This window comes from Cucurbita maxima, unplaced genomic scaffold, assembly GCF_002738345.1.
Source record: "Cucurbita maxima cultivar Rimu unplaced genomic scaffold, Cmax_1.0 Cma_Scf00235, whole genome shotgun sequence".
Taxonomy (NCBI): Eukaryota; Viridiplantae; Streptophyta; class Magnoliopsida; order Cucurbitales; family Cucurbitaceae; genus Cucurbita; species Cucurbita maxima.
The window spans coordinates 1-22,544 of record NW_019272251.1 but is presented as its reverse complement, the minus strand read 5'-3'; the positions used below and the strand labels follow the sequence as shown (position 1 = coordinate 22,544).

The 22,544-nt window shown below is 36.9% G+C and overlaps 3 protein-coding genes and 1 long non-coding RNA gene across 7 annotated transcripts; 1 reads left to right on the top strand and 3 right to left on the bottom strand.

Annotated features, from left to right (window-relative positions):
- Positions 1 to 389: 389 nt before the first annotated feature.
- Positions 390 to 4,531, bottom strand: LOC111474082 (bifunctional protein FolD 4, chloroplastic). 4 transcript variants are annotated; one of them, XM_023119343.1, is made up of 6 exons: positions 4,344 to 4,531; positions 4,039 to 4,266; positions 3,294 to 3,619; positions 1,204 to 1,440; positions 950 to 1,117; positions 390 to 755 (listed from the first exon to the last, which is right to left on the bottom strand). In XM_023119343.1, exons 2-6 carry the CDS (start codon positions 4,229 to 4,231, stop codon positions 585 to 587), a joined length of 1,095 nt encoding a protein of 364 aa, XP_022975111.1. In that variant the 5' UTR covers positions 4,232 to 4,266; positions 4,344 to 4,531; the 3' UTR covers positions 390 to 584. The 4 variants fall into 4 exon arrangements, with proteins under 4 accessions (XP_022975111.1, XP_022975109.1, XP_022975110.1 ...); XM_023119341.1 differs by having other exon boundaries at positions 4,371 to 4,531; XM_023119342.1 differs by having other exon boundaries at positions 4,392 to 4,531.
- On the top strand, positions 917 to 9,031 carry LOC111474086. Its single transcript, XR_002715849.1, has 3 exons — positions 917 to 928; positions 8,004 to 8,009; positions 8,946 to 9,031. It is a non-coding gene; the product is annotated as an uncharacterized LOC111474086 (long non-coding RNA).
- On the bottom strand, positions 5,444 to 19,453 carry LOC111474085 (K(+) efflux antiporter 2, chloroplastic). The gene is given in 20 exon segments (XM_023119347.1): positions 5,444 to 5,774; positions 5,848 to 5,922; positions 6,452 to 6,508; positions 6,730 to 6,906; positions 7,048 to 7,114; positions 7,527 to 7,585; positions 7,704 to 7,743; positions 8,500 to 8,663; positions 9,010 to 9,219; positions 9,935 to 10,063; positions 10,177 to 10,281; positions 13,132 to 13,236; positions 14,213 to 14,329; positions 15,387 to 15,506; positions 15,609 to 15,668; positions 15,762 to 15,898; positions 16,346 to 16,436; positions 16,516 to 16,687; positions 17,109 to 18,829; positions 19,201 to 19,453. Coding segments are annotated over 19 exon segments (3,645 nt in total). The 5' UTR covers positions 18,746 to 18,829; positions 19,201 to 19,453; the 3' UTR covers positions 5,444 to 5,651.
- Positions 19,454 to 20,807: 1,354 nt separating this feature from the next.
- Positions 20,808 to 22,529, bottom strand: LOC111474076 (LIM domain-containing protein PLIM2b-like). The gene is made up of 5 exons (XM_023119331.1): positions 22,011 to 22,529; positions 21,816 to 21,909; positions 21,707 to 21,732; positions 21,216 to 21,305; positions 20,808 to 21,133 (listed from the first exon to the last, which is right to left on the bottom strand). Exons 1-5 carry the CDS (start codon positions 22,143 to 22,145, stop codon positions 20,867 to 20,869), a joined length of 612 nt encoding a protein of 203 aa, XP_022975099.1. The 5' UTR covers positions 22,146 to 22,529; the 3' UTR covers positions 20,808 to 20,866.
- Positions 22,530 to 22,544: the final 15 nt, after the last annotated feature.

Genomic DNA, 22,544 nt, shown 5'->3' with positions numbered 1-22,544 from the left:
AGAATTCTGGTAGCATTCTTCCCTTGATTCACGATCCTTTAATCCTCCATGTGTCAGGGCCTGAACCGTGGTGGTGCTCTTCTACAACTTCAATTACATAGATAACTCCTTTCCCTTCAATTTTATTGCTTCGCTCCTACTCTTATCATTTCCATTTTTTTTGAAATTTATCCTTTTAAGTCAAAACTATGGGGGTGTGGCTCAGTCATGAATAAATTTTTGTTAAAAATCGAAATGTTGGTTTGAGATTGACCTACTTATGATTTATGACCTATCATCAAATAGTCATCATCTCAACCATTCATCTTTCCATCCCGACCGATCAATTTCTATTTCAATCCGTCTTGTTCGTTATAATTTGCACCCCTAACTAGACCTCGATACGACAATGCAACAACAAAATGTGTATCCCCTGTGATTATTCAGCATATAGAAAAGATCCAACAAATACAAGGTTCAATCTCCAAAAGTCATTCATTCACCCAAAAGAAGATGAGTTGTAATGACTTGAAAAGATGTGTGCTCACACATGGGGTTATTTAACAGCTTGGTCCTTTGCTAAAGGAAAGCTTTTTAGGTAAATTTCACTGGAAGTTGTGTTTTCTCTTTGCTGCTGTGAGTGTGTTCGAGAGGAGCATCGCTATCGTCATTGGCCCGACTCCCCCGGGTACAGGAGTAATAGCCGAAGCAATTTTGCTGGCCTCCTCATAACAGACATCCCCAACGAGTCGATATCCACGAGGACTACTTGCATCCTGTTACACGAAGATGACAACCGAGTGTGAAACTTCAAATGTAGAAATGAGAGAAGATTTCGGTTTAGCCATATGTACATAGACATGTCACGAAGATCAAAGAGAACGAGGACTTATTCGATCTAATTGTACAACGTAATCCTTTAAAAGGTGTTTAACGATAATAAATGTTTGTGTAAAAGTACTTTACTCACCTCTACCGGATTAATTCCAACATCAATAATAACCGCACCAGGCTTTATCCAACTTCCCTCAACCATATTAGCTTTGCCAACTGCTGAGATGATAATATCAGCTTGTCTTGTTAACTCTTCGGGGTCCTTGGTCCTCGAATGAACTACGCTAACGGTAGCATCTTCTCGCTACACAAGAACGATAAACATTATCGTCAAGAGAATCAACAATCAATAACGTTGTGAAGTAGATAGATTAAGAATTAAAAACTCACTTGAAGCAAAAGAGCAGCTGGAGTTCCTACAATATTGCTTCGACCGATTACAACAGCTCTCTTTCCTTTGATACTAATGTTGTATCTATGCAGCAATTCAATACACCCTTTTGGTGTGCATGGAACAAACAACGGTTCTTCACCTCTCATTGCAAGACGACCAATGTTCAATGGGTGGAATCCATCTACGTCTTTTTCAATCCTAACAGCATGTAATACATTCTGTTCATTCATATGCTGCCAAAATCAATGAAAACATGTTATGTTGGATCTTGAATAGCTAATGTAATGGGGTCCATTGCACCATAATACTGCTATAAACATTTTTCCCGTTGCCAAAGTGAGTACAGTTCAACGGGTAATTAACAGGTACCCATTACCCTAAACAAAATATGCATATAAGTTCGAGCTTTCATCTATATTTACATAGGATAAGACATGTGGAAATGAAGATAGCAAACAAATAATGCAGATACCAACAAAACTTATTTAATAAAATAAGCAGCACCCAACGAACGACATGGCCACACCGTTCGATAACAATTTTTTTTTACTATGCATGTTTCGAAGTTTAATTAGTAATTGTTTTCTCTCCATTTTTTTACTATGGTTTTAAGTTGAATTCTTAGCAAGTTCTAGAAGAGTGCTCTCCTATCTTTTGATTAGGAAAGCGCCACATACCAAGGGCCCACTGTTTATTAAAAATATAGAACTCTGCTAAGTGGTAACATGATGTATAGAGTTTGAAATCTGCTCGGTGCTGAAAGGTTGGAAGGAGAAGTGTTATAAGCTTTGAATGGAAGCCCCAGTAAATGGCGGCAGTAACTCTAACTGTCCTAAGGTAGCGAAATTCCTTGTCGCATAAGTAGCGACCTGCACGAATGGTGTAACGACTGCCCCACTATCTCCGACATGGACCCGGTGAAATTGAATTCTCCGTGAAGATGCGGAGTACCAACGGCTAGACGGTAAGACCCCGTGCACCTTAACTATAGCTTCGCAGTGACAACCTTGATCAAATGTGTAGGAGAGGTGGGAGGTGGTGACACACAACGACCAATCTTGAAAGACCACTCTTTCGTCTAAGGATGCCTAACCGCCCCCCGAAACTCTCACTCTCAGTTTGGTCGTACTTTGGATTTCTTCGAGATGGTTAACTACTTTTTTAACCGTAAGGGGGAGTTCATTCACATAACCCGCTGGCTCCAGAACCGGTCGACTCGAAGAGGCGGGAAGCGACTTGACTGTAAAAGAGAGGAGAGGGAAGAAGCAAAGCAGTGAGACAAGGAACACTGGGGAGAGGGAAGAAAGAAAGCAGCGAAGCAGGAAGCAGCTAGACGAGAAGAGGAGAGGGAAGAAAGAAGGATTGAGTATGCTCGCTCGAAGAGGAGAGGGAAGAAAGAAGGAGCAGAGTATGCTTGAAGAGCTGAGGGAAGGGCCAGCCAGGCCAGGCCAAGCAGCGAGATTAATAAAAAAACACGTTTTTAAAATTGGTTCTTTTTTAACATTCGTGGGTGTCTGAGCCAACTTGCGCACACTTCAACTAATATCATGGGACGACCACTTGACCTACAATATTTGGTTGTCAAAGAATCTCGTAGGGTATTAAATCCTAGGCAGGTAGCCACCCTGTTCGAACTCATTCCTTCTAAGCCCTTTTGTTTGGTTTCTAGATTAAAAAAACATAGAAACTCATATGTGGAAGAAGTGCTTGTGAACATAATTTTCAAAAACAAAAAGCAAACAAGCAAATGATTATAGACCGAGGTCTTAAGTTTAGAGTGTCCTTAGTAATATTCTAAGATAATATAGTAAATTGTGACACTACTCAAGCCCATCGCTAGCAGATATTGTCCGTTTTGGCCTGTTACAAATCGTCATAAGCCTCACAGTTTTAAAACGCTTTTGCTAGGGAGAGGTTTTCATACCCTTATAAAGAAAACTTCGTTTTTCGTTTCTCTCTCCAACCGATGTGAGATCTCACAATTTACCCCCTTCGAGAGTCAGCGTCCTTGCTAACACTCGTTCTTTGAGGGTGGATCTCACAATATAAGTTATTTGACAAATGAAATGAAGTTTAGTAAACATACCTTAGGCAAAGGTAATTGAACAAGGATGCCATGGACAGATGGATCATCATTGAAGTCGGATATATGCTTGAGCACTTCTTGCTCGGTAGCATTTTCAGGCAAGTTTACTTCAAAGGATTTAATACCCACAGATTCACAAGCTTTTTTCTTGTTTCGTACATAAGTTGCAGAATCCTTCCTATCTCCAACAAGGATGACTGCTAATCCCGGAACAACACCAATGGCATCCTTCATTCGAGATACTTCAGCAGTAATCTCCTCTCTTATCTGCTTCGCCACCAATTTTCCATCAATAACTTGTGCAGTTGCCTCGGTCGAGATTGAAGCTGAAGTAAAAAGAAAATAAGAATCCAGAATCCCTAGCATAAAAGCCACACAAAAAGATCTCTCCATTGCTCTAACTATGAAAATCAAGCTGAATTCTCCATGGTAATGGTTACTGAATAAGTACATAAAAAACTATGAACAATCCAAGATCATCCAACCACAACATGCATGCCTATACATAGAACACTTATTCTGAAGTTGCATAGCCAGCATTCAAAACTACAACAATTTAACACCATTTTAGCACCAGTAACGCTGGAAGCTAGAATGCTTGCAAGCAGCATAAAATCAACGCAAAAACATTCCAGAGTTCCACAAGTTCAAGGAGAAAAATTAGGTGAAAATGAAACGGCAGATCCTATGAAGCTCTAAACAAAAGAATCATAAAAGAATTTTTCTCATAAACAAAGAGACATACCAGAGATGACGGGCAAAGTTGAAATTGAAGATCGAGAAACAAAAGTTCTAGGATACGCAGGACAGGAACGGCCAAGAACACGGTGAAAGAGAACAGCGCCATCGGAGAAGCTTCGAAGCCTGGTTCGAGTAGAGGGAACAAGACGAACAATGGCGGAAGGGGAACAATCTGTGAATTTCATCGATGATGCCATTGGAAGACACCGTGAGAAAAATCTGCACGTTTTTGCTAAAAAAACAATCAGGAATTACAGAGCTACAGAGCGGCGGAGCAAAGAGAAACTGTGGAACAAGGCAAAAAGATACACTTATTTCGTTCTCTGTGTCACTCACGATGAACAAAGAGAGACTTACTTTTGTAGGCGAAATCAACCGAGAGAGGAATCAGAACAGGTGTAGGATGATGAGAGCCGGCGGAGAAGACGGCGGAGAAGTGGCGGCTGAAATAAAATGAATCCCTAACGTGAACACTGATTATTCACTCCGGCATAGGAGCAGTTTCCTTTTATTTTTATTATTTTTAAAATTTTAAATTTTTTTAAAGTTGTAAGCTATGTTTAAAATGTCCATTGATGGTATTACTTTTAAAAGTGGACTAATTTGGTCTCTATTTAAAAGTGGACTGATTCATTTTATACCGCGGTAATAGAAGATATTACTCGTACAAATTCTGATCTAATCCACTCAAACTAACCAAGAGAGAATCTCGAGCTAGTTCATCGAGCCAAGAATGGTAAATATACAAGAGCTTTGGAATAATATTGTCAAGCACTTGAACAAAACTCAAGTCATGCCCTAAACTTAGTCGTGTCAATAGATTGGTAAATCCTCAAATGTAAACAAAGAACTCCAAAAGAAAATGAGTTGAGCCTCGATGAAGGGGAGGCGTGCTTTGTTCTAAGGGAGGTGTTGGATGATAAAAGTCTCACATCGACTAATTTTGGGAATGATCATAAGTTTATAATCAAAGAATACTTTCTCCATTGGTGTGAGGCCTTTCGGGGAAGGCCAGAGCAAAACCATGAGAACTTATGCTCAAAATGGACAATATCATACTATTGTGGAGAATCGTATTCATCTAACATGGTATCAGAGTCATACCCTAAACTTAGTTTATAATTTTCATCACTCAGAGTGGACAATATCATACCATTGTGGAGAGTCGTGTTCATCTAACATATATCACAATTCTATCATTACCTGCAAGAAGCTCCCGTATAGATAGAAAACGAAAGGAAAATTTCTAATAAATACTAAAATTTGAATAGGATTAAAGAAATAATGGTTTAATTAAAAATAATAATGCAAAATTGGAAGTGTATGTAGTAATCTAGAAAGTTGTCATGTTTCTATGGATCTTGTAAAGGGTTAAAAGAAAAGTTGCTCTTCCAAGCAACCTTTTCAAGAGAAGAAATGAAAACAAAATTAATAATAGAGCTAAATGTGGTTGATCACAATGTTGTTAACCCTCTTTTCAATACCCCAATTTTCTGTACACTTTTATACCAATGTGAAATTGTTAGTCCACTCTTGAAGGCTTTGTTCTTCCTTTTTTGGATATTGGACCCCCACTTCTTTCTTTCTTTGTTTCGTCTCGACTGTTAATTGATGATATCATATTGCGAGTGTTCCTTCGGGGACTTGGTTCTCATCTGAAGGATCAGAGGTTTGAATTTTCGGTTTACTCATGATTCGAGAAAACCCGTACCCAAGTGAACTTCCACTGGCTTCAGATAGCTGCAAATGTAGACTAGAACTGTAAGGTTACTGCAAATGATAAATTTGTGTATGAAAATGACTGACAAATTACCTCGGTAAGCTCGGATAAATGTCGGGATCTAAACTCGTTGATCGTTGCAGCAATCTCCGACATGGGTAGTTTAGCCTTAAGGAAAAACAATCTAACTTTAAGATCCATTTGTAGTTGCACAAAAAACATTTTCCCTTATTATGGTTTTGGATTGTAATTTGAATGCCAAAAGCCTCTCTCCACAATCAAGAAAATAGATGTCTTAATCAATGAGATTTTATGAGATTTTATAACAAGTAACAAAACATGAATAAAACATTAAATCTCTTCAAACAAGCATTCTTCAGAATTCAAGGACACAGCTGTATAACCTATCGAACAGATGTTGTTCAAGTAAGGCCGTCTTCAAACTAGCATTCGGAGTACATTTATTATGCAACAAGCAGAAAATCTTTATGTAACAATCCAAGTCTACCGTTAGTAGATATTGTCCTTTTTGGGCTTCCCTTTCGGGTTTTCCCTTGAGGTTTTTAATACATGTTTGTTAGGGAGAGGTTTCCACACCCTTATAAAGAATGTTTCGTTCTCCTCCTCACCCGATGTGGGATCTCACAATATCAATTTATTTTTAACCAGTATTAGTTTATTATAATAATGCAATTACCTGAGCAAGAACGGCAGCAGCCAACTGTAAGCTTGGTTCCAACGTCTCAGGAACCACCTGCAAGCGTTTTCCAGCAAAGACAAAGATGTGACTAAATTTGCAACATACTATGTACCGCACCACTCATTCTCCCTTAATTTAATGAATCTTCATATAATCTATAGTAAAAATTATCACAAGAAATATATTGGGTGCGTCAGATAACAAGAAAAGAAATATATCATGCTTTAAAATTTCAAAACTTAGTTTCACATCGTTCAAGAGTTCAAAACTAATACCGCAGTTGCCCCAGCCTTCTCCAAATTAAGGCCATGATCAACATCATGAGCTCGAACAAAAGTCTTAACATTAGGGAAATACTTGTTTAGAGCCCAAACGGTTCTGTAATTTGCACCCGGTGAATCCAGTGTAATTGCAGCAGCACATGCCCTTTCAGCACCAATTTTATGAAGAACCTAGTTACCAACATAAAACATGTTTTTCATTAAAAAGAAATCGAGTTTTTATTGACAAATATGAAATAATAACAAGACCAACAAAAGAAGATGTAAAGAGAAAGAAAGCCGGGAACTTGGTTTCTCATATGCAATTTTTACTTCTCGACTCCCAGCATCTCCAAAATACACGGGAAGGTCCAGGGCACGTCCAACAGCCACTCTATCGCTAAAAGAACAAAACACAAGAAACTTCATTTCAGCTCTAGTCTTAAAATAAATAATATATAAAAAATTTAAAATGACATCTTCGAAAATGATCCTAAGATCGTCATTTATTCTTTACTTGTAAAACAGTTGATACTGTCTATAAATTGCAAACTAGTTCTGTGTAAATGAATTTCCTCTTAGAAACCTGTCATCTATTTCTTGAGGATTTAATAAAAGTTAAAATTGACATTAGAAGATCAGAGGCAATATACTAAAATACATGATTTAATGATGATCAGGTCAAAAAACTTCAATGGTACATATATTTTCTTCCAAGAAAAGCATGTCAATATATACACGGGATTAAGAAATAAGCTGTAGTTGTTCTGTAGGGCCAATAAAGAAATTTTATTTTCTATAGTCAAATGTACCTTCGCACATCAAGGGCAACAAAGGGAATCAGTCGCTCTGATAGAAGCTGGGCTATTATCTGAGGGTGACAAAGAAAGACAGAGGTAAAGTATTGTAGTAAATGCCATAATACCATCGAATCCCCTTAGTAAGATTTAAAACAATTTATATCTAGTAACTATGAACAAGAACCAGACCTGACCAACTCGTCCAAATCCACAAAGAATGATANGATTAAAAAAAAAAAAAAAAAAAAAAAAGAGCCAGTGTTAGTTTGTAACTAAACAAAGTTATAATATCACGACAAAATGTTATATGTTCACCTTTCTAACAATTTCAAATTTTGTTGTGATAGTATGATAAATTGACCTCAAACAAAGAAAATTGAAAAAAAAAAAAAAAATCCATCTTCACTGAACAAAATAATATAATATGATAAACGGTCAACTCCTATGGCACCATCAACATATGCCTAGCCAAGGAAGAAACCCTTAAAGGTGGATGTTTGAGCTAGATTGCACATCTCCATTATCCATTAATCCGACAAGATAAATGTATGATTCCATAATCAATGTCGAAAACTTTGCAGGGTACTTTGTATTCTGGATAAGTGGGAATCATAGGTCTAGCTTTCTCCATTGATCATCCGGTGAAAACAAGGTGATTTCTCTTGCGGCTACCCTACTAAGATTTATCAATAGCTAACCTAATTAATCAATCTTAACAACCTCGAAGAAAAAGATGATCATCTTGATATCCAAATCTAGAGCACGTTCCTCTCATTTATATACATAGCAATAAATATCAATATTAGGTGAAGTCCTGTTTCAAATTACCAAATTTATTTTAACAAGAAACTAATCTAATATTAGGTGAAGTCCCATTTCAAATTACCAAACTAATTTCGTAGAACAACCCCATGAGAATAATCAAACAATGCCTGAAAATTTATCAGTAAAGATTAGTAACTTTTAAAGGTAAATCTCTTTTCGTGTTAGTATTTTTACCTCGCTTTCAACAGGTAATAAGCTCCGAACATCATGTTGCTCAAAATGAGAAGCAATTAACTGACCACCAGCAGCTAGCCACGGCGTAAGGGCCATAGAAATTCCCACAACAAGAAACAGTAAAGAGGATAGTTGAGAAGACATTATACCCTGTAAAAAAACACCAATTAGCAAATTTATTTTATTTTATTTATTAATTATTATTTCTTTTTTTTTTCTTTTTTTTTTTTTTTTTTTGGCTAAAAAATCTCTTTCATGAGAAGAATGAAACTAAAAGAATGACCCGACAAAGAACAAGGTAAAAATGAAACAAATGGACCTCCGAAAAAATAATTACAGCCAATAAGGGTTACTAGAAAGGTTCCAATCTTTGGCTTTTTGAGGAAATTAGCAACTTTGGGTCTGGCAATAAATGTTATCCATAAAAATCAGAAGATAGCTAAGCATTTGAATCCATAATACAACAGCTAAATCATGCAAGTTATGCAAATATAACCTGATTGACAGCTTCACCGAATGCCACAAAAGCAAATTCTCCACCAGGAGCAAGAAGCAGCCCAACTCTTAACGCAGATATAATTGAGATACCAAAAAGTCTACCAATCAAGGCAACCAATATAGTCTTACCACCAATTAGAAGCCCCAAAGACCCCATGATAACTGGAAAGTTAGAAAGAAGAAGTTTTGGATCGATAGACATCCCAACCTGAAAGTAAAAAGTTACCAGGAAAATGTGGTAAATTAATAGCTACAAATCTCTATACAGAGTAGCAGCTATAAGTACAACCAACACATAAATATATTAGCTTTCATAAGAACGCTTGCATATAAAGCCCAAGCAAGTATTCACAATGTTGCAGTGTTATAATGCACCTTTACTTGATTGTGAAAATGTATTAATTTAGCAGTGTATCTTTCAGCTACTCATAGTAGGACACTCAAATAATTTCTTTTTTTAATGATACAAGGGGCATACCAAAAAAAACCAATCCCCAAAAGGAGACGAACTACAATAGAAAAAGGATTGTAAAATTCTTAATAGAAATTAATTTTTACACCAAGTCATAGGGAAAAAAAATCTAATAAATTAAGAAAGCTATGAAATAATTTTTCCTAGTCACAAAAAATGCCCTTGTTTTATTTCCTTTTTCACTATTCTATTTTGAAAGTCTTTCTGCAATTTATTTGGCTTCGGAAAATAAGGGGATGTCTTAACTTCCCCCTTCAACCCTTTTTTTCTTATAAAATTTCTGATAACACGTCTATTAAAAAATAAAATCTCATACCACCGCCAAGTACTTTTCATATCAACTACTTTTACACGCAAGCCAGCATGAGCATATATCAGGTGACCAACCTAAAAGTCTAATAGAAGGACATCATTAACTGTTCTGAAAAAGTATCCAACATGAAGTACCAACCGTCATGAAAAAGAGACCCAATAGAAGGCCACGATAGGGAGCAATATCAGATTCGACCTGCAAGGAGAATTCCGTTTCTGCAAGTAGTAAACCTGCTAGAAAGGCACCTAGCGCCATTGATAGTCCAGCCTACTCTCAAATGATGCAAAAAGGGAAACCCAAAAAGAAAAAATAAGATGAGTAAATGAAATACTATTTCAGGAAGTTACTGAAAAAGAATCTTAAGGAGTGAAAACCAATACCCTGGCAGTAAGTAGACTTGTTCCCAGAATGACAAGTAATGTGTTGGCAGAGAATATTTCTGCATTTTGATTTTCAGCTATTTGTTTATATATTGGTCGTAGTAGCTGTAATTGGAGAAGAAGAAGAAATTAGAAAACAAAGCACAAGATCTAGTATTGATATATTAAATGATTGTTGTTTTATATGATAAAAGAATTTGCTGCACTACAAGAGTCTAACAGACGCTTTAGAGATCATTTCCCTTCAAAGGCTTGAAGATTAATAGGTAAGGTAAGAATTAATCAAATTCTTATCCAGTTTAAATCAACTATTTGATAGGAAAATGTGGTTTCAAGAAATACTGTCTAGACCAGAAATGCTCAATAATCCTGAGGGAAGTTTTTGGAACAAAGAAAGGCAACATATGGGAAAGTTGGATAAGGTCGCCTGTATAAGGGTTAAACGTCCTCCCTTTGACATATGTGTGCCACTCCAACCCCTTAAACATCATTCCACCTTTTCAGTAATAGGTCCCCAAAACCCCTTTGTGTGTGGTTTAACGCTAAGAGAGAAGCCCAAATAAACTGCTGGTCAGGATGTTACTTTACAGTAAAAAAAGTCTTGGGCAAGGGATGTAACAGTATCTGAGGCCAAGTGGATGCCTACGAATTCTGATTTTTGGTGGTTGATATGGAGGTCCAATGCTTCTTCAAAACTATGAATGGTAGAGAAAAGGGCAGAGAGCTTGTCCTTACTCAGAAATTGAGAAAAGGATGGTGTTTTCCGCAAATCAAAGATGGTTAATAGACAAATTTCCCCTCCTACGTCAAAGCCTTTGATGTTTCCATTTAGAGCCCCTTGTGATAGCATATGGCTTAAGCAGTCCACCACAAGGTTAAAGAGAAAAGGGGAAAGGGGGTCGTCTTGACGAAGACCTCTCGAATTTGCAATGAAATACAACCCTAGATCCAGTTTCTCCCTTTTGTGCCAAATCCTTTAGCCACCAAAATATTGTCAAGAAAATTTCAAACAACCATGTCAAATGTTTCTCTATATCGAGCTTGATAACAAGCCCTTCCTTTAAATCAATCTCAATATCATTATCTATTACCAAACTAATGTCGTCTCATGATAATATCTCAACGATGCTGTTCTTTCTCCTCTTGTAGACAAAACTCAGATAAAAGTTGTTGTTTTCATCACCCTCTACGGTCCATTTCAGTTGGCATTTCTGTATCCAAGTTGCCTCTTCGTTAGGGGAAATATCCAACGGTCTGGCTTGATCTCAGAAATCCAGTGGTTAGGGAATTGGTTGATGCCATGTGATTCCTCCAAGTGGTCAATCCTGACAAGCTCATTGGTTGACGCCATGTGATTCCTCCAATTTGTCAATCCTGACAAGCTCATTAGCTAAGTCAACTTTTCTGATCTTAGCACAGCTGAAAGTAGTCGTGTTGCATTCTCTTAGGACGTCCTTGAGAGTCTTCAGTTTCTATATAAATCTGTGACCAGGCCACCCTAACGGCTGGTTGTTACGCCACCAATTACAAAATAAGGTCTCAAAAGAACGATGCCCCATCCACATATTTTCAAGTATCCAAGCCACATCTTTGTTGACCGAGGGTCAAGACAATTGGGTAATGATCAGATGTGATACGAGGAAACCACTTGACCAAAATACTGTTAAATTTATCAATACATGGACCCATGATTATAAACCGATCAATCAGGGTCAAGGCAGGTCTCTCACGTAAGCTAGACCGATTGTATTTACCATTAGAGAGAGGGGGCCAGCTAGAGCACTATCAGTGAATTTGTTGAAAAGTTTCATACATTTTGTAGTTGCCTTGCCACTTGATTTCTCAATGGAACATCTAGTCACCTTGAAGCCACCACCCATAATCCATTGATCTGTACAGAGATGAGATAGATCATAGAGCTCTTCCCATAAGGCGCTTCTATCAGTAGCTCGAGAAGAGTCATAGATACCAGGCAGCCAAAATCTGTAACCATCAAAAAGGGAAAGACGTAGAGTTAGAGAGAGGGTGCCTACTCTGACTTCCAAAACCATTGTTGATGGATCATTCCACATAATAAGCATTTCCCCAGTAGTTTTGCACGTAGCTAAAGCAATCCAAGCAATATGCCGGGAGCTCCAAAGGGATTTAGGATTTAATAAACCTTCTATCAACACTAATTCTTTTAGCTTCTTGGAGAATTACAAAGGTGGCATTTGTTGAGGAGAAAATCCTTAACGAGCGCTCTTTTTTTTCTGGAGCCCAGACCACGCTAAAATTCCAAGAGAGGATAATCATTTAGCTTTGGGTGACCCATCAATGGCAAGGGAAGAGGGACCCTTGTCATAGTTCACTGTGGAGGCGAGGTTTTTCCGTTCACAGACTAATTTGGAAGATTTTACCCCTGATATACCTTTATTAGGCTTATTCGGAATAGCCATAACACAGAGGTCATGTTTCCAAAGCCACGGAGCAAGTTTTGCAAGCTAGAGAACGTAAAGTCGTCTTCATTCTCAGATTCACCCGCCAATTTTTGTCCATCTTCGACCATTGAATGATCAGTAGTAAATGTGCAAGAAAGAGGAGGGGGGAGAGGGGAGCCTAGAGATGAAATCAGTGTACTCCAGTTAGCCATGACACAAATAAGTAGAAAACAAAGGGCAATTTACAGAACACTTTGGTGGTGTTTCTTAGACAACCAGAAAAAGACCACGAATATCATATAATCTCAAGAACGCCCACATCCTTTTCCACATTTCCAACAAGAATGACTCCACCTAAATAATGAATGTAACAATCAAGCATTTTAGGAACAGTAACGCTCTAGAAGAGATCATATTTTTCCAAAAGAACGTCCTTTCATCACTAAAGAAAGAATACATCCTTTCATCACTAAAGAAAGAATACAACAGAGAGTATAAGAGCTCAGAGCCTGTAAAATATAGAATCACCACCTACCAGGCGCCCACCAGCTATAATGGTAGAAATGGCAACTATTGCCTTAACAGCAGCCAGGCCAAGAGCTTCAGCAATGGCTTGAAAACCAATCTGGAAAAGAGCAGAGTATATAGATTTTTTTTATTTTAGGTTAACATATTGTAATAAGTTTAACCAGCCAAAAGTCGAGATGTGAATAAAATGTTAGATCAAACGTATAAACAGCATCTCATATTTTGTATCTTTCATTTAAGAAAACCTATAAATAAATTAAATTAAAAATAAAAAGGAAAAAAAATTAAATCTTTCATCTAGTAAAATCTATAAATAAATTAAATGAAAAATAAATAAATAAAAAGTAAAAAAAAAAATAACAACAACAGAAAAATAAATAAATAAAATCCTTCTGTAAACCAGAAATCCTGCAACATTTTTGGAATCAAAGAAACTTATCCAGCTAGGTGGATCAAAAGGTTTTGAACCAAGACACTCGATAAATTCCCTATACCACGATCTTTTAATATAATTTTAGTTTAACTAATTTATTGTTATATTTTTCAATTTTCTGAAATTATTCAATAGAATTTCAGTTGCTCCTCAGTGGTCCTCTTCATTTTCTGGTTTTAGTTATGAAAAAAAATAAATAAACAATGCATCTAACCAGTGACCAACACAAGTAGAAGACCTAGTGTGTATGGCGAAAAAAATCCACCGAGTCTATGGTTCAAAATGTATTTACATAGTGAATACATTGGAAAATGGGGATTAATATTAAATTGTTTTGGAAGAACATTGCACACCAAAATAACCCACTTATTAGACTTAGTGATCAAGGTTTCTCAACAAACATACAGTTCTCAATTTCTCCTCTTTCCTTANTTATTCAACATAGGACCATAGACCCCCCAAAATAAAAAAGACAAGATAGAGACTCTCGTTGCATATTATGCAGTCAATTCAAAATTCACACTTCAGAAGAAGTTCATGTAGGTTTGACCACAAGGAAATTAAAATGCAAGATGAGAGTAGGTGCTTGTGTCTGTAACTGTAAGGATCATATTCAGACAAATAGGTTGTCCATGTAAAATCATCCAGCATCGATATTACATGAAATAAAAGAATATTAATACAATTGAAATAATCAAGATACCTGGAATAGTAAGACAGAAAATGTGGCTCGCCCATGCCGCGAAGTGCTCTCACCTCGCTCTTGCAACACCTGCAAAAAGAAACCATGGACGAAGCTGATATCATCCAAAAAGTGTCATGTAGGCTTATAAGTTTATATAGCCTACAATATCAATAAAAAAGAAAGTTAATATTTGGCTAAATTCTGTAGAGGGGATGCATAAATCAGCCATAAGTCAAGATCAAATGGTGATTTAGGATAACAAAGAGCCCAAGAAGTAATTAGATATGTTAAAAATAGAATACTTTTGAGAAAACAAGTGACTGGACCATGTACATCAAAGAACGCTGAGATTTTGTTAATTCACATGAGCTTTTAATCTGTATAAGAAGCTCATATGCAGGGGGGCGGAAATTATGAAAACTTAATTTTTTTTATTTTACAAGAATACCATGACTAGACTATTTCATGAAACAACTCTTTTTTTTTTTCCTTTTTTTTTTTTTTTTAGAAACCAAGTTTTGGTCGAGAAGAATTAAAAAAATGACAAGGACATATGGAAAAAAATAAGTCTGAAAGGGAATCCGACAGTAGCTACAAGAACGGATTCCAATTCAAAAGTATGAGACAAAGATTGTTTATTATAAAAAACATGTTGAAAGCATGCAACAGCATCAAATTAGCAAATATAATAATAATTGTTTGTATTCTGTGAGTGAGAAAATTCAGGGATTTTTTTTTTTTTTTTTTTAACACTGAGAAGTTCAAGCATATTGGGATCACAAAAATTGGTCGTTGCCCTTTCCTTCCTTATCTTCAATATTTGAGATACAAAGTCATCGCAATTACCACTGGCAGCCAAGAAAAAGTCAAATAATGGAAAATTGCACGGCATTAACAAAGAAAGACAAGCATACTTGAGCAACCAAGGCAACCACCACAGGGAAGAATATTTTCCCTTGTGCATAGATTCAGATAAAAGTACTAAAGGAGTCGAAGTTAGTTTCAGGCACAACTCCGTCAAAAAACTATAGCAGTATGGGAGTTTACAGAACATAAAAATTTATTATCCATTTAGTGAGAATCTTATAGCACAATAAAAGAAAACGCTACAATTTTGGAAGAAAATACTTATCCGTGATCACACCTGAAGGACAACAGCAGTGGATGACAAAGCTAAACCATTTCCAATGACAATTGCAGCTGGGCCAGGCTGCCCACAGACAATATGAGCAATCAAGCCAACCACCACAGCTGTAACCAAAACCTGCATTTCTGAATAGGGTTAATTACCTAAGGTACATCACTTACAGACTAGAGAAAGGGTAGACTTGGCCCCACACAGTAAAGAGTGGAATTTCACAATCACCTGTGCAGACCCTAACCCAAAAACATATTTCTTCATGGAACTTAGCCTCTCAACTGATAACTGAAAAACAGTAACTTAGGTTTAACCTTCTAAAAGTATAACGCAAATAAAATAAAGGAGTAAAAACAAAATCAACTCAATTAAAAGGATCACCTCCAGGCCAATGTTGAACAGGAGAAAAACAACTCCAAATTCAGCAATTGCTTTTGTTCCATGCACATGACGGATTATGGAGAAACCATATGGCCCAATTAAAATTCCAGCAGCCAAGTACCCAAGGACAGGACTTCCTACACAGCATATTGGATAAAATACACCGGTTGAAAATATAGAGACAAATACTTATATAAACTTGTCCAAAAAGCCTTACATAAACTAACCCAAATACATCTCCGCAATTTATCATATTGGATAAAATAAACTGTTGGTAGCAACATTTCTAGACTATAACTCCAGTAAAGAGAATATGAAATCTACAAACCTAGCTCTATCTTAATCTGCACAAGTAGTTATTTCATTTTACTAATGAAACACTAGAAGTTGATGTCACAAAATCATAGTAGACCACATAAAAGCTGAGTGAAATACTGACAAGTAGAAGTTTTAAGTCTTCTCTTGACATTGATATTCATGAAGCCAAGAACTTTGAAGGAATCAACCAAAGGACATTTAGAAAGAAAATAGCAAGCAAGTAGGAAACTCAAATCAATCCAGAAATGCATGTAAAATTCATTCACCTCCAGGAAGTTTCTGAAATGTTGGCACAAATATAACACTAGCAAGCAACAGCCATAACATGTCTAACAGTGAAGCCTCCTCTTCATTCACCTGAAATGTTGTGATTGATGACAACAATAAGAGTTACAACCAAAAATCTCAACTCTGAAAGGGATCAATGAGTACATGCCTCTTGATGCGGAATCTTTGAAATTAACTTTTTCACTTTTTGAGGAAGTTTACTTAATTGTTGAAATAAAGGTCTTGTATTCCAGGAAACTTCATCAGTGCTAGTGGTGACAACATCAGGCTTTTGAAACATATGAGAATTCCTTTCTGCTCGATTTGCAAAGATACTGATCCTGTGATGAATTTCAACATCTAGTGACTATATGAAGCAATCTATTCTCTGTACAAAACAACAAGACAAAAGTGCATAGCATTGTCCACAAGGGGAACTAATATACCAATAGATACATTTCATACTTATGAAGCTAGTGTGCTTTCCACATGGCAGCAATTTTCAAGAACCTATTACTTATTTATTTACTTTGGTTGAGGTGTCAGCTACTGTTATAGTAAGATATACAAACCGGACGTAAAAATCTCTTCTTTCTAAGATTCCTGGGGAAGGAGAATACTGGTGCAATACCTTCATCAGGAAGATGAAATACGCTTGCTAAACTGAGCAATTAGCAATATACTTGCAAGAACTAACTTTATGGGCCTTCATACTGTTCTAGACACAAATGAAGAAACGATAAAGAATATGTTGGTGCATACCCTGCTCCTAACAGTACTACTCCAACAATAAGCTTTGGCAATTGCTTTTTCGTGGAATCCAGGAGACCCTGGAAGACAAATGCTGGAGTGAACTCTTCCCCATCAGCCGAAAAGGAAAAGAATGATGCTGAGAAAAAGCGAGAAGATTTTTTCAATAAAGCCTTGGGGGAATTTAAAGATGAGCCTTCTCTGGTCAAATCCTTCTGTGTTTCCTGCTTTTTTGCTGGACTCAAAATAGACTTCTCTGCTCCAGATTCTACCTCCTTTAAGGAATCTAAATTCAATTTTCCATTCTCACTATCACTTAAGTCATACGGTTGATCAGAGTCTTCAGAATCTGAAAAGCTACCTGGAAGAGATTTGATAACTAAGGAATCACCAATAAGTGGCAAATCTCTATCCATTTCAACAGCAATATCACCAGAAATTTCGAGAACTGCCTTATTGTCCTCGTTAGCAACTTCTTCAATAATATTTGACCCCTGTGTGGTTTCCGAAGTGTCAACAAAAGAATTTGATATAGATTTCTCCACTCTCTGTAAAACTATTTCAGCATCACTGACCCTTTGGGCAGCCTCAAGTTCCAAAGCAACAGCTTGCTCAGCCAAAAGCATTATATTTGACACTTCTTCTTCAGCTTTCAACGCAATCAATTGTTCTTTTTCAGCTAACTCAGTCAGCCTGTCCACTTCCTTCTGTAACTCCTCCTTTTTACTCTGTAAGCGCTTCAATTCCGCATCACAAGTTTCCAAATTAACACAGCATTCTTTGATGTCCTCCTGAGCAACTAACAACACTTCTTGATTTTCCTTGCCATCAATCTCCCCCTCACTTTCTGTTGATGTTTCAGGAGAATCGTTTCCTCCTTTTGCCAGCTCCAATGACTCTATTGCCACCTGAAGCCTTGCCTCTGCTAATGAAAGTGCCATGGTTGCTTTTTGAACAGATTCTTTGGCAGCATATTCTTCATTCACTGTCTGTTGTACAGAATCAAGAGCAGAGTTCACATCATTCCAAGCATTGGCCGCTTCATCTTGCAAAGCTATTGCTGCTTCTGATATTTTTTGGGCTTTTTCCTCAAACATGGTACTGTTAAGTCTCGCAACTTCCAATTCTGTCATAGCCTTTTGCAGCAATTCTCTAAGCTCATCCACAGTCAGTGCATCCGTTTCTACAGCTCCTGCTTCTCCACCAGCTTCTCTGGAACCAGCTGACCCTAAACCATCAGTATGCTCAGAACTGGATCCTCCATCACCAGTACCCACATATTCCAAATTTCTGCCATTTCCATCAATAAATGATAAAGAATCATTGCTTTGACACTCTGAATAAACCATGCCCATCCTTCTTCCAAATGTTTTGTTACAATTCAAGAATCTTTTGTGCTTACAAATTTGCAAGGCACCATCATACTTGCTAGCACAAACCAGACTCAAATGATTGGAATTGCTCGCAGCTACAATTCTGTTTCTTTTCTTCGACACTTTATAAATTACCCTTGAACCTCCAGTCAACTTGGCATCAATAATTCTACTTCTAAGCACATAGCTGGGACCAAACTGGTCCAACGTCTTGCAATATGCTTTTTCACTACCAGATAACACATTTTGCTTCCAAATATTACAAGATAAATCCATGGTTCCAGGAATATGAGACAAGCCCTTCAAAAAACCCAGTATTCAATTACATACTCGTAACAAGGTTGCCAATCATTCAAACACCTAGTCAAACAAAATCAAGAACCGCTCAGAAAAACACAGATACAAACCATCAACCAGACCCTGCCACAATCCGAAAACCATAACCATGCACGTTAACTCGTAAACATGAACATAATTCCACTCATCAGATCAGTCCCTCGTGCATTCAATTCAAACAAATCAATCAAAAACAAATATAACTACTCACACTGAGCACTAAACTACATAGCAATGCAATCAAATCCAAACCGCAGCTGGCAGATTATAAAAAATGAAAACAATAATAAAAGCAATAAATACGAGCTACAAATATACATTCACGAAACATTTATACCACAAAACATACTATTCAGACATATTAAACTATAATTCTATACATAAAATGAACAAACCGATGCTGGAGGCTGATAAAACAATGGAGAGATGTCTGCGGCAGAGAGTTGGAGGGAAAACAAAGCTCCGGCAATCACAGTCCTGAACCAGGTGTGGCAAAAATAAAAAAAATGGAAGATTAAGAACAAATGAGGGAGAAAATTTTGTAGTGAATTTGCGTTTCGTGTTGTTTGGACGGTAGGAAATGAAAAATTCTGGCCGAGAACGCCACTAACTGCTCTTTGATATTTCTCGCGATTTTACCGAAATGGCCCTTCGTTGGTCGATGGCCTCATTGTCGATCTGTTGAAGGAGTGAGATATTCCGAATTAAAAAGGCGCTTGATCACGCGCTATTGAAGCGCGTGAAATACAACCGACAAATAAACAATGTTGAAAAAAAAACCTATTTATTTATTTATTATTTTTATTTAAATTTATGTTTAATATTTTTATTTAAATTTATGTTTAATATTTTTATTATTTAAACATTTTAATTTTACTAAAAATAAAAATTCTAAAAATCACTCAAACAACTCAACTAAAAAATTATAAGAATTACAATTTTTTTTTCCTTTAGATTTTTTAATATTTTATTTCTAACTTTAATTTTTAAAGTTATATCAAATAGATTATTTAATTTTTTTTAAAATGTGAATATATTCTTATTCCATATAGTTCGATTTATAAAAATATATGCATAAATAATTTTTTAATATATTATAATTAAGAGGTGGGGCGGTCTGGGAAACTAGACTAGATGTTGTGTGTGATGGGAAACTTGCCAACTTCGGGAATGACTAGTTTCTATGATGGGCGGTATGTACGAAGCCCGGGAACGAATTCACCACCGTATGTGATTACCAACAATTATGGCTTAGGTAAGTTGCAGCCTACAATTCGAATTGAGGACGGATTTTTGGAGTTTGCTCGCCCTCCCGAGATGACAACCCTATGTCTCAGCTATTGTAGCACGTGTATGACATAAGGGAAATGAACTGTATATAAGATTTTCAAATCATACGGCTACATGTTTTTCTAGGATTTTTTTAGTTTAATAATGGCATATTAAGAAATTGAGTGATCCGAATTAAATTGTATCGAATAGATATTATTTTGACATCAATATGATATGGACTTATAAAGACTGCAATCACAATCGCCCATGAAGCCAAAATGGTGTATATCCAATAGTGCTAATGGGACAAATTTGGTTCAAAGAATCTTGTTTGGGAATATGCACAACTTGGGAAAAAAAACATGGCCATAATGCTCTAGATAATTGCTCGTGTATCAATTATCATACCAACGGTAAACGTTAGATAGCCAAGTGTAAAGCAGATAACTGTGGAAAGCATCTAAGTAGTAAGCCCACCTTCTATCTTCCCCAAAACTTCCATTAGCATAGCAATGGATTCTCTACCTCTGCAAGGATGGAGCACAAACCTCAATCATAAGAACCGAGCTTCAACATAGAACAAAAATTCTCGAACTTATTAGGTGATATTTGAAAGTACAGCAGAACATAGTATAAATTGGAAATAAATGTGAATGATAACAAAAACAAATGTTTCCATTCCAATGAATGTGAATTAAGAACAAAAACAAATGTTTCCACAGAAGAATACTTTTTTTTTTTTTTCATAAGAGATGAATTCTCAAAGTCTGGAAGAGCAGAAGAAGCATTTTAAGATTGCTCAACTGCGCCGTCCTCGGAATCAGGCTGAGGCTTGCCATCTTTTTCGGCATGTTCGGCCGGGGTCATGGTGGCTTTCTTGTTTGCAGCAGCTTGAAGAACATGGGTATAGTTGCCCTTGACCATGAAGAGCTGAGCAAAATGGTGTTTGCAGTACAGGACACCATCAAGAGCAGCATAAGAAGAGTGTGTCAAATTGCATCCACCATGAGCACATCTGAAGCAGTTCTTGTGGTAGCATTCCCCCTCAAGACTGATCTGTTAAGCCCAGCAGAGTTTTTCTTTAACAATTTTGAGAAAAATATGTGTTGTAAAGAAGAAAAGGGGAAGAACTACGGACCTTTTCTAATGGATAAACTACTTTACTGCAAGCAGCACATCTATCTTGAGTCCCACAGAACATGGCGGAGAGTTTGCTGTTGGTCCTTGTCTGTCAAAGATTGTGAAAGTCGTAATATAACATAAATATTACAGCATTTTCATGAAAATCACAAGGCTGAAGTTTCAAAACTCTTTTTTTTTTCGGGGTAAATGTTAGAAACAAAAGTGGCTAATGGCTGATTGAGTGATAGCTTAAGTTTAGTATAGAACGTTAGAAAGCCCTAATGGCACGTCCAATCAAATTTGCTCTTGACCGCTTGAAAACTTTAGAAAATTAGAAACAAAACCAGAATGCCTAGGCCCGTCATTCTATTTCAGGTCAGCAAGCTAAGCAAACTTTGATCCACATTATTCTCATACATTCAATCTAATATCTAATTCACAAGTCAGTGAGATTATGACAGTCACTTGTTTTAAATCCAAGGAAAAAAGAACACAATGGGAGCATACCAGTTCAGGTTTCTTATCAGACTTGGCTGTTGAACAATGAAACGAGAATGTCAGGAACATATGAAAAGAAAAAAGGAAGAGACAAAGAGGGAAATAAAGGTTATACTACATTGAAAGTTCGCGAAATTTCCAGATTCCTTAAAGAGTTGATCGAAATGAGGCTTGCAATACAGGACGCCGTCCATCCACGAGTGGCTGGTCATCTGTCATCATAATCAAACAATTAGGGTAAAATCTGCCATTATCGAACGATCTAACACGAGAAGGTGATGTTAAAATTTGAAAATGTAAAACCGAGACTAACCGAAAGGGTGCCTTTGCAGTGGCTGCATCTGAAGCAATTCTTATGGTAAGGATTGCCTTCAAGAGACAACAAATCGACGACATAAACAGTCTTATTACAAGCCTTGCATTTATCCAATGTTCCAGTGAAAGCCATTTTATGAAGGAATGAGTGTTTTACAAGATGGACTCAATCCGAGACGGAAGAACTTCCGGAAAAGAAGAAGAAAACAGAAAAATCACACCAGAAACGAAGAAAAAGTAGTGCAATGGAAACCTCAAGCCCTCCGAAGCCTCGATCTTCCAGACAAGATCAGATACGAGGGGGAGGATTGAGGTCTGTGATTGATGAAGAAAAAAACCAAATTTATACATGAAATAGTGTCGGATTTGGTGGTGTGAATCCAAATGTGGGAGAGATTTGTGATTCATTGGTTGGATCAGCTCCAATTCCGGACAGAATTGCTTGACATAGAATGAAAGAAGGGCGGATCGGTTGACGATTTCAAAGGAAATGGAGGGCGGAAGGAGAGAGATGAAAGCCATTGGCCTTCGA

Bases quoted from the DNA above. Each gene is read 5' to 3' on its own strand.
- LOC111474082 (XM_023119343.1), bottom strand. From the start codon at position 4,231: ATGGCATCATCGATGAAATTCACAGATTGTTCCCCTTCCGCCATTGTT. The intron at 1,118-1,203 runs GTGAGTTTTTAA...GTTCTTGTGTAG, and splicing joins CAGCTGCTCTTTTGCTTCAA to CGAGAAGATGCTACCGTTAG. The intron at 756-949 runs GTGAGTAAAGTA...TTCGTGTAACAG, and splicing joins TTGGAATTAATCCGGTAGAG to GATGCAAGTAGTCCTCGTGG.
- LOC111474076 (XM_023119331.1), bottom strand. From the start codon at position 22,145: ATGGCTTTCACTGGAACATTGGATAAATGCAAGGCTTGTAATAAGACT. The intron at 21,910-22,010 runs GTTAGTCTCGGT...TTATGATGACAG, and splicing joins ACTGCAAAGGCACCCTTTCG to ATGACCAGCCACTCGTGGAT. The intron at 21,733-21,815 runs GTAGTATAACCT...ATTGTTCAACAG, and splicing joins AAATTTCGCGAACTTTCAAT to CCAAGTCTGATAAGAAACCT.